The sequence below is a fragment of the Stigmatopora nigra genome, chromosome 4, assembly GCF_051989575.1.
Source record: "Stigmatopora nigra isolate UIUO_SnigA chromosome 4, RoL_Snig_1.1, whole genome shotgun sequence".
NCBI classification, from domain to species: domain Eukaryota; kingdom Metazoa; phylum Chordata; class Actinopteri; order Syngnathiformes; family Syngnathidae; genus Stigmatopora; species Stigmatopora nigra.
Genome location: NC_135511.1, coordinates 14,103,193 through 14,113,612, shown reverse-complemented (window position 1 = coordinate 14,113,612; position 10,420 = coordinate 14,103,193). Strand labels below are relative to the sequence as shown.

At 38.4% G+C, this 10,420-nt stretch overlaps 3 protein-coding genes and 1 long non-coding RNA gene across 4 annotated transcripts; 2 read left to right on the top strand and 2 right to left on the bottom strand.

The window, feature by feature from the left end:
• The first annotated feature begins 15 nt into the window (after positions 1–15).
• Positions 16–2,748, top strand: LOC144195929 (zinc finger and BTB domain-containing protein 26-like). Its single transcript, XM_077715822.1, has 2 exons — positions 16–104; positions 855–2,748. The coding sequence occupies exon 2, from the start codon at positions 872–874 to the stop codon at positions 2,039–2,041; it is 1,170 nt and encodes a 389-aa protein (XP_077571948.1). The 5' UTR covers positions 16–104; positions 855–871; the 3' UTR covers positions 2,042–2,748.
• Positions 2,749–3,041: 293 nt separating this feature from the next.
• On the top strand, positions 3,042–5,860 carry LOC144195991 (protein GUCD1-like). Its single transcript, XM_077715952.1, has 6 exons — positions 3,042–3,444; positions 3,546–3,630; positions 4,106–4,271; positions 4,336–4,427; positions 4,504–4,745; positions 5,198–5,860. Exons 1-6 carry the CDS (start codon positions 3,438–3,440, stop codon positions 5,287–5,289), a joined length of 684 nt encoding a protein of 227 aa, XP_077572078.1. The 5' UTR covers positions 3,042–3,437; the 3' UTR covers positions 5,290–5,860.
• On the bottom strand, positions 5,586–8,888 carry LOC144195990 (beta-ureidopropionase-like). Its single transcript, XM_077715951.1, has 10 exons — positions 8,701–8,888; positions 7,839–8,010; positions 7,679–7,766; positions 7,517–7,611; positions 7,243–7,401; positions 6,991–7,160; positions 6,660–6,741; positions 6,550–6,592; positions 6,028–6,182; positions 5,586–5,955 (listed from the first exon to the last, which is right to left on the bottom strand). Exons 1-10 carry the CDS (start codon positions 8,802–8,804, stop codon positions 5,872–5,874), a joined length of 1,152 nt encoding a protein of 383 aa, XP_077572077.1. The 5' UTR covers positions 8,805–8,888; the 3' UTR covers positions 5,586–5,871.
• A 233-nt stretch (positions 8,889–9,121) lies between these two features.
• Positions 9,122–10,168, bottom strand: LOC144196100 (uncharacterized). The gene is made up of 3 exons (XR_013326211.1): positions 10,044–10,168; positions 9,492–9,566; positions 9,122–9,383 (listed from the first exon to the last, which is right to left on the bottom strand). It is a non-coding gene; the product is annotated as an uncharacterized LOC144196100 (long non-coding RNA).
• Between the last annotated feature and the right edge of the window lie 252 nt (positions 10,169–10,420).

Below are 10,420 nucleotides of genomic sequence, written 5' to 3'. Positions count from 1 at the left end.
GCTGTGGTCAGTAAACATTGACCCCCAAAATTTGCCGTAATAACAGTGGAAACGGGGCTTGGAAAAGCATTGTGTTTACGAGGCTACAATCCTAAAGTACCACAGTGAGTGTCTCCATAATTCAAATATCCAACACATTACTAACGAGAAAGGCAGTGTGCTGTAAAAACAGTAGTTTCGGATAAACGGATAAAGAACCGCGCACGGAACTCATCGTTAGCATGTAGCCTGAATTGGTCTTTTGTGATTGCGCTGTCAATTATTGCAAGTCGTTATATACACGTTTATAAGCCTGTAGACATGTTCATTAAACATCGTCTATTTACTGTATAATTTAGGTGTCCCTAATATTTCTTTTTCTTTACAAGGCAAGTTTACTTCTAACGGAAAATGGGCTTTTTTCAATACAAAAAAACTAATTCCCAATGACAAAAATAGCAAATTTAATGAAATAAACAGCCAATAAATTAATCAGATTCACAGAATGTACATAATAAAACTGCTGAAAATGAAGGATCGCAAAAGTATGACTCTTTTTTGTCAGATCTGTACATTTTATAATAAAAAACACTTGCTTCAAAAGAAATAAAGCAGATACGTAGTGACATGTAGGTAACCTAAAATTGACAAGAAAGCGATCCAAAATTACCACAATGCATGCTATGGACAATAATGGACAAATAATTCATTTAAACTAGGAGGACTGTCTTTGATTGTTGCCATTGACGACAATAGATGCTCGCAGCCTCTCAGTTAAAATAAATTCAACAGTTTACTACTGTTGTCTCTGTCTAATACCCCTATTCATAATTTGCAATCTGAAAACCAAAAAGAATGACTGTTATCTCCAACAGGTCCACTGTTGTTCACAATGGACCAAAACCAGGTGATCCTGCAGTTCCACTTTGCCACATTTGGAGACTCCATGCTACAAAAAATGAATCTCCTTCGACATCAACGCCGTTTCTGCGACGTCACCATCCGCATCAACCAGCTGACAGTCCCCGGTCACAAAGTGGTATTTGCCGCAGGATCATCCTTCCTCAGAGACCAGTTCACCCTACAGCAGGACTCCACAGAAGTCCAGATCTCCATGATCCAGGAAGCCAAAGTAGGCCAGCATCTGCTACTCTCCTGCTACACAGGCCAATTGGAATTTCCTGAACTGGAACTAGTCAATTACCTGACTGTTGCCAGCTTTCTCCAAATGGACCACATTGTTGAACAGTGCACGGAGGCACTCAACAAATTCATCAAGCCACAGGCTCCTCACAAACTAGAAGTTGACAGAGAGGACACTCCGAGAGAGCTGTGCGGCGTCCAATCGGCCGTCGGGGAAGATATCAGCATCAGCAGCGACGACTACGACGTCCTCATCCAACCTAAATCCCCGCCACAGATCCTGGACGCCCAACCAGTCCATAACAACATAAGCACCGTGAAAGTGGAAACCGTAGACGCCAAATTTCCCGGCAGCCCTCCAGCCGCCCTCCACTCACCCGAACCCCAACACTCCCTTATTAATTCAACTGTAGACAGTCGCGGGAGCGAAACCTACGCGCCCCCAAAGTTGCAAGACGACTTGGCCGACCCCGTGAAACCCAGCGTGCATCAGCGCAACTACGACAAACCCCTCCAGTGGTACCACCAGTGTCCCAAATGCAGCCGAGTCTTCCGTCAACTGGAAAAATACGCCAACCACTTGAAGATGCACAAGCTATTCATGTGCCTCCTGTGTGGCAAGACCTTCACGCAAAAGGGCAATTTGCACCGACACATGCGCGTCCATGCGGGTATCAAACCCTTCCATTGCAAGATCTGTGGCAAGACCTTCACGCAGAAGTGCTCCTTGCTGGATCACCTCAACCTTCACAGTGGAGACAAGCCTCATCGTTGTAACTACTGCGACATGATGTTTGCACACAAGCCCGTGCTACGCAAGCATCTCAAACAGATCCATGGCAAGAACAGCTTGGAAAACGCCAATGAGGGAAGCCAGCACGATTTTTGCTCCACTCCAATAATTTCGAGACAGACTTGAAGGAGAAGTACTATGGGAAATTGACTTTTTTAAGGTTTAGGAGACGAAAAACGGCGTCGCTGATAGACGTTTAATCCAATTTGATGGTTGGGTTGTCAGCTGTCATCCTCAATTCAAGCATTCCCTGTTAAAATTGAATTGATGTTAATGGCAGTAAAGGATTTGAAAGCGATAAGGATATTGCAGGAAAAAAAATGTACATTCAGTATTTCTTTTGTATGTAATTGATATTTACACTACATAGGTAGCAAAAAAGTCAAGAAAATTACAACTAATATGCCTCAATTTTTCACATTGGTTAATCAACTTGATTTAAAAAAATACTTTGTTAAAAAAATATTAATGTGATTCGCCATTTCTTCTTACAAAACCTCTACTAATTATTTTTGAATGTGCCTATAATGCCAATCGAAGCGAAACAAACTGTATAATCCCAAACATACAACATTGAATTTATATAAAAAGGGACTTTGGCTATCGTCCATTGTGCCGTAGTTTTACATTTTAACGCCTGTTTATCGGGGTTCAAAGTGGTACTGTATGTTTTTTTTAAAAACCTCCCAGTTCTTAAACTCTTTATATATTGTTAATATCATCATATTGTTGATGCCATCATTTTGCACTCAGTGCCGCAATGTAAATTTTAGCGATCATATCTAACACAGAAACATTATTGTGCCATTATGTATATTATATATACACCGTATTTATACACCCTTTCTCTTTTTCCTTTAATGTGTACAAATAATGTGTATACAAATATATGTGAAAACGAATACCAAATGCCTCTCTTAAATTTAATGAATGGAATGTCAGACCTTTTGAGTAAATTGTTTTTTGGTAGGAAAATGCGCTCATGCTTTTTAAAAATAATGCAATTTCACAGAAGCTACGAATTTAATGACAATTACTTGCGATTTGTTACCGTTAAAATCATAATATATTACGTTTCTGTATATTTTTGTCTAGTGTGAAACGTATATCCGTACCACAGTGGCTCGCTAGGTGGCGGTATGTGCATAGCCTTTGCTTGTCACTACTTAAGAGAAACCGAATAAGAAACGCTACGGAAAGTCAGAAAACTCCCAATTAAGGAATCGTCGCTCCAATTTTTCCATCTTTTTTGCGTGGTACATGCGTGTTTTCGTGTTTTTCTATTTTGTATATTGAATTATTATTACAAGCCCATAAGTTAGCGTTAAAATCAGTTTACGTTTTGAGAACGACGATTTTAATACTATTGGGCTGCTGCTCCATATAATCTCGCTTGAGGAGGATTCTTCTTTTGAGAAGAATTCCAAAATGGAAAAATCCAGCGGTTAAAAGGCAATTGTAAAGAACAAATCTTGAATCTGGGAAGCTAGTTGGTGGTTTGCATTCGAGGGACGTCAGCAGAATGACAGGTGAGTGACATCGAAAGATGTCAACAAACCGGCGACGACGACGACCCCCAATATGGGGCACAACGTATGTACTATACTATAGTATGTTTTCTTCCTACCAGATGATGCCGTCCTATTGAATGTGCCTGTCATTCAGCAGCTGTACCACTGGGATTGTGGTTTAGCATGCTCCAGGATGGTACTCAAGTAAGCATTATATTAAATTAAGTGTATATATTATGTTAGTGAAATGAGGAAAACGTTTTAAGTAGTACTGCAATACTATTGTACTGTGTTATTGTAATATACTTACTGTTGCGTTAGGTCTGTCAGCTGTTTTAACTAAATTACATGAAACAAACAAATTGATTCATTCATAAATCATCAGATTGATCAAGTTTAGGGTGAAGAATTCAAAACTAGTTGTAGTTTTTCTCTGGTAGATTTTTTTAGCAACTGCATTCTCAATTCTATTTTAAAAAACTATGAAAAAGCATGCCTATCATATAGAGCCGATGGTAAAAAAAATCTGTACTCACGTGTATTAATCTATACAAATTTATCACTGAACTGTAACCAGTGTAGTAAAATGCATCCAATAATCGGTGGGTACTAGGTATTAGTATTCCAATTGTAGTTTCATTACGTGTATAACAGAGCAAGTGCATTTTTGGCCTGGCAGGTACTTGCACCCAATCAGTGACGAGCATTTTCAGAGAGCATGCTGGGAGCTGAAAATGACTGAAAGCGTGTGGACGATTGACCTGGCCTACCTCATGTGCCATCTAGGAATCAAGCATTGCTTTTACACACAGACGCTGGGAGTCGATAAGGGCTTTCGGAGTCAGGTACCATTTCAACTATGACATTTCCCATCATTTCCATACCTGATGTTTCCGCTCTCCCTCGCAGTCCTTTTATAAGAAGCACTTTGATAGCGAAGAAGACCGAGTCAACGATCTTTTCCTCAAGGCGGAGAACAACGGTGTGGTGGTTAAGAAATGGTGGGCACTGATGAATATAAAAAACAAACAAATGGCCGACTGTCACAAATCACTGCAGAGCTTTCTAATCCCGCAGCTCTGTGAGCATTGAGGAAATCGAGTCTCACCTGGAGGAGAGCCACGTAGCCATCGTGCTGGTTAACGCCGTCATCTTGGCGTGTGAACTTTGTTCCGCACCCGTCAAATACTGCTGCTTCCTTCCCGTGGGTCAGAAGTGTTTCTGCCGGAAACCAGAGTATCAGGGACATTTTGTGGTTCTACGTGGCTTCAACAGGACCACCGGATGCATTCTCTACAACAACCCTGCATATTCTGACCGTGAGTAATGTGATACTTTTGTATTTGCAATTACATGCAAATCTGTATATTAAATTTCCTGATTTCCCCCCTTTTATATCAATAATTATATTTTTTTAATCCATTTTTTTCTGTGTTTTTAGTTCAAAAATCATTGTAAAATCCAAAAATATATTTTAAAAAGCTAAAATAAACAGTTTTAGATCTATAAAATATATTCAGGGCTTTTGATCCAATTCTTTTAAGCCATTTATAAAAAAAATCTTATTATATCTAAAATGGTCCGGCCTTAAAATAGAGTTGACGTTAAAGCTAACATTAGCATTAGAACTGAATGGAACATGTGCAGCATGATACGTTTTGCAATTTTTCAAGCATCTTGCTAAGATAAAAGAAGCTAACATTAGCAATGTCGGAAAATACGTCATTATTGGAGGACCAACCTTATGTTGTGTGTGTGTTTTCTCCTGCAGGGGTGTGCTGCACCACCGTCGGTAACTTTGAAGAGGCTCGGCGGAGCTACGGGACAGACGAGGACATCCTCTTCATCTTTAAGAGCAGCTGAGAGACACTTTTGGACTTTACTTTGAAGAATGAACACTATCACAATTAAATAAGAAGACTTGATGTGATCCATATCGCCATCCCCTCACTCCCGTTGGTGCTAATGAGTTGAGCTGCTCACGTGAAAACAACTTTTTCCATTTTTAATGCTTTGTTTTTTGAGACCAGAAGAACATTTTACTATGGACATACACTCAGATTTTTTTTTTTTAAAGAATAACTTTTGATGAACTTGAGAGAAGTATGAAATAAAAATAATAATAATAAAACACCCTCTGTGGTTACACCAGACCTAGATGAGGTGTTTTCAGGAAGTAATGTAATTTTATTCATTTTTTGTTTTTTCAAGTCAACAGTTTTTGTTTTTTTGCAAAATGTCACATTTTGGTAACGTGATTATTGCAACAGGGAAACTAGTTGAGCTTTGAAAGTCTCAGGTAATTCAATTTTGCCTTATAATGATAATAAGCAGTTTTTATGGATGCTGTCATATATGTATTAATTTAATGGGTTTTTTTTTCATTACGGTTATGTAAATTTGAGTTGCAACATAAAAAATGATGACTCCCATATTTTGTCTCGTCTATTCCTTGACTATTTGAGGCTGGAAATCGTGTTTTACAGCCTTGCTGAGCGCTTCGGCATACTCAGGGTAACGCCCAGTCATCTACAGAACAAAAAAAACAAGGGTAAAAATCATTTTCTATCAATGGCTACTCACCAATTTGCAGTCTTTTGCCTTAAAACTCCACTTGTCACTAATTTGACGGTTTAGGTTGAGGTCCAAGTCCACCACCAGCAGTCCATCCCGAGTTCTAGAAAGTCCAGGTGTGCGGCTTCCGTCGGGAGCGGCTACGTAACTCGATCCGTAGAAGTGGCCAAAGTCGTGGTGAGCTGGAGACACCAACCAAAAACAAAATACATTCGTTAAGATGTGAATTCAGACAATTAATTTTACAGAGTCACTTCACAGTTCGACAATCTAAAGACTAAAAAGACTGAAAACCGCTTGGTTGATCGACAAAATCACAATGTTGGAAAGAAATGATGGGGGAAATATAAAGAAATTAACAGTACAGTCTAAGTATTAACTGTCAAACACTGTTGTGTATATGATCCAAGACTATAGAAAAACACAATAATCATAATTCCAATGACATTTGTTTACTTGTAAGAGTATAAAAAGATGTATTCGTAGTTTGAACTCCTTTACAATCTCAAATTTTCCGCATAATGTTGAAAATAGAACTTTTAAATGTACCTTTTTGTCCATCTCCAGATGTAAATTCACTTTTGAAATGTTCCTGCATAAGACAAAGTGTGTCAACACATATCAACCCCAAACAAAGTTACCTTGTCGTGCTCACTTACTGTGCCAACTCGATTGATAGCGCAGGTAAAACAGTGGTTGGCAATGGCTGCATTCCTGGCCTCAATAGACCACATCGGCTCACTAGAATAAAAAAAAATATATATATACACTAATATTATTAACAGTTTTGACACTGTGGCAATTTAGTAAACTACGATAACAAATATAACTTTCAATTCTACAGTTACACTGGTTATTGTAGCCTCTGGTCCTAGGGTCTAGACTCTAGATTCTAGAACCAAAGCTACTTGTCTAGCTGCTAGATTTGGTATAGTATTACTGAATAGGAACATTTGTAATTGCAGATATTATTATTATTCTGTTGCCTACCTTAAGGCACCAACAGTAGCAGAAGGGTTAAAGATAATCTCTGCTCCATTCATACTGTACATAAACCAGTTCAGGGGGTGATGGCGCCCATAGCAGATATTAATGGCTATCTTTCCAAATTGCGTCTGGAATACCGTGTGACCGGTGTCCCCTTCCATGTAATATGTTGACTAAGAGCAAAAAAAAAAGGATTTTTCCCCCCCAAAAGTATACATTGGAGATGCGAATGTAGAATAGAAAGAGTAGACCAACCTCATTGAAGTCTCCAATTCTAGGGATATGATTCTTGCGGCTCTTTCCGAGCACTTTTCCAGAGTTAGAGACCACCACCGCCGAGTTCCACAGAGTGTCATTCAATTCATCGCGTTCCAGAATTGGAGAAATAATCACCATGTTGTATTTTTGGGCCAACTGGAAAGAAGAGTCCAACCATTCTTCATTAAGCATGACTTGTAGCATTGATTTTCTGTTTTCTGTCCCAATACTTTTGGGACATACATATATGTGATAAATGTGTTTTGCTCACCTCCTGGCAGAAATGTGTGGTATTTCCATTTTCAGCAGACTCTGCAAATTCCGTCCATGGTTCTTTCTCACGGGTGCAAAAAGCAAAAGGCATGGCTGCCAATGACATCAATTCAATTAAAAAACAACAATCAAGACGTATAAATTCCTGATCAAAACTTACTCCAAGTTTCCTGAAAGCAGACGATATTCACGCCACATTTGGCCGCCACTTCCACAATTTGCCCGATCCGCTTGTGCATGGCTTTGACCTGTTAGGACGGAAGAGTTTTCTGGGTCATTTAAGTGATTTTAGTCTGGTTCTCTACTTTTTATTCCCTGACCTGGTCTAGGATGGGCGCATCAGTGGGCAGAACAATCCGGTTCTGGATAAGTCCCACTCGGATCCTTCTGGGAAGCCTGAGCTGCTCCTCTTTAGCTTCGAACCTGTAGCCTTTCAGCTCAAAGTCAGCTTCTTGTGCGGCCTCCACTGCACCTGATGGAAGGTCTAGCAACCTGAAAATGTGGAGAACATTATATAAAAAGGTTTCTTAGGCCCTTGAATGGTCTCCTAATCGGGTTCAGTCGGCTTCACCATTACAGAAAACTGCTGACTCAGCTAATGTCCTGAAAAAAACAGTTTCCTTTAATTAGTTAACAAATTCCCCTGACCTAAACCCCATAGGAGAGGGCTATTTTAAAACGGAAATTAAAAATATCTGAGTTTTAAATATATTTTCTTTTCTAATTCCAGCCAGACTTAAATTTTGCAGTTAAATATCTATAACAATATTGATGTTTGTTTTCTAAACAGTTTATTCTGGAAAAAAGGCTGCAGATTTATAAATAGGCATTCAGATTATAAAAAAACACAACTTTAAATGAATTCCCTTGTTGTATAATGAATTTATCCCAAAAATCTTTGAAAAATTGGCTGAAAATATTCAAAATTTTTCAATGTTTGTGTGCTGCAAGTCATTAGTTTGATAGTAATTGAGTTTCTATATAAATGGAATCCAACAACTAATAAATTGTATTTTTTTTTTAAATAGGCTGTGTTTGCATTCTGCAAAATGGGGGGCAAAGATCACAGTTTGTGTCTCTGTGTCCAAAGTCCGCTTCACTCATCTGGATAAATTATTGACCATGAACGTAGTAGGAGGCAGAAGAACAAAAAATTAGAAAGTGAATTGAATTTCTACTCACTTGGTCTCGTTGCCATACAAGATGCGTTTGACATCGTCCAGGTAATCTATGGGAATGTACGTCTCCAAAGTCGTCTCCAACGATTCAAATTGGCCGGCAGACATTTTTGCCGATTCGTCCAGCTTTCAAGATTCAGAACAACCAAAACTTTTGCTTTTAGTTGAATGACCGTCAAGCGTTGCGTCACACTGTCCAACCCTCTCGCCCACCTTCTTAATATTCTTTGCTAAGTTTGCTATTACTGCCTTGGGGAAGGATGTTTTTAAGATGGAATAAAATAATTAGGACGCTTGCTGTTGTCAATATACTTAAAAATAAATGAATATGCTTTAAAAACTTGACTTTTTCCATTCAATTTCGTCCCTTTGAAAATGATGGGATTGATGAAAGGGTAAAAAAAATAAGAAATACTGACGAGAAATGCTTTCTTGCCACAGCGACATTTTAAAAACAGATGATATTCTGACATATTGCTATTTTTTTGAAAGACATGGACATTTATGATGGTGTTCCTAGATAGCCTGGGATATGACACTTGCATTTTGAGAGGTACCATCACTTTGGACAGTCGCTTTTGCTCAAGTTTTTGCTGGTAACAGTCTTTGTTTTCACTCGACTTTTCCGCACTGAGCTGACTTTCTTTTCTTGCTCTTCGCCTGGGTTGCACACTTTCCTCAGGGGTTCTGCTCCAGTCAAAAAAATTGGAAAAAAACAACACAATTTCATATTTCTGAGAGATTTTTCCATAATATATATTTTTCTCTTATAGTTTAATTGTCAGGCGAGATTACCTGTAAATTCTGGATGACATTGGCTAACATTTTGTAAAAGGGAAATATACTTCAGGCCTTCGTCATTATCATTTCCTAAAAAACAAGAAAAAAGTCGATTTTAATCCTCTCATACATGCATAAAGTACGTCATACACTTGTTCTTGTCCTACAAGTTACATAGTACTTGTATTACAAGTGCAAAGTGTACTTGTGATTCAGGTTTGTGTTCTTTCCCTACAATAACTTGTACTACAAGTACTTGCCTTTACAAGTAATACCTGTACTCCAAGTATGTGTCCCAGAACTACGTATTGAATACCGACCAGGACAACAAAGTAAGCCATTTTCTCGTTTCTACTTGAAATGCATCATGGGAAGGATCATGTCAAAAATGATTGTCTATTGCCAAGCACTTATCTGACTGGAGTGGAGCACCCCTATTGTATATTATAGTTTTGATCCTGGTTGCAGTACAATTTCTGTCCATGGTTGTAGTTGCCAAGGGATTTCGCATATTCTAATTATGTATGTCTATTTACATAGGTTTTGTAGATAGAGAAGTGAACTCACGGCACACTTGAAGGAGGACATAGAGCTGCCTCTCTGCCAATAGGCTGCTGGCCATATCCACACGCAGCTGATTGCTTTCTAAATTGACCAGCGTCCCATTCCGATTCATCAGGTCCACGCTATCTGGAAGATACAAATGCAGTTTCTAAGTATAGGTTTTTTCTTAAATTAATAAAGAAATACAAGAAAACTAATCATAATAATGGAAAATAAAATAGGGAAAATTAAATAATATAAAATAATCGTTTCACAAATGAAATATATATATTTAAAAAAATTGATTTTGCTTTTCTAATCCAGCAGCACAGATGTGAAATTAAAAATCGTATTTGTTGGAACCTTGTCTTTCGATTAAAAAAAAAGTAATGAAGAAAACA

Excerpts from the sequence above, each read along its gene's own strand:
- LOC144195929 (XM_077715822.1), top strand. The coding sequence starts at position 872 with ATGGACCAAAACCAGGTGATCCTGCAGTTCCACTTTGCCACATTTGGA.
- LOC144195991 (XM_077715952.1), top strand. Across the intron at positions 4,272-4,335 it reads ATAAGGGCTTTCGGAGTCAG|TCCTTTTATAAGAAGCACTT; the intron begins GTACCATTTCAA and ends TCTCCCTCGCAG. Across the intron at positions 4,428-4,503 it reads GGTGTGGTGGTTAAGAAATG|CTCTGTGAGCATTGAGGAAA; the intron begins GTGGGCACTGAT and ends CTAATCCCGCAG.
- LOC144195990 (XM_077715951.1), bottom strand. The coding sequence starts at position 8,804 with ATGTCTGCCGGCCAATTTGAATCGTTGGAGACGACTTTGGAGACGTAC. Across the intron at positions 7,612-7,678 it reads CTGCTTTCAGGAAACTTGGA|CCATGCCTTTTGCTTTTTGC; the intron begins GTAAGTTTTGAT and ends TGTCATTGGCAG. Across the intron at positions 5,956-6,027 it reads GTGACAAGTGGAGTTTTAAG|ATGACTGGGCGTTACCCTGA; the intron begins GCAAAAGACTGC and ends TTTGTTCTGTAG.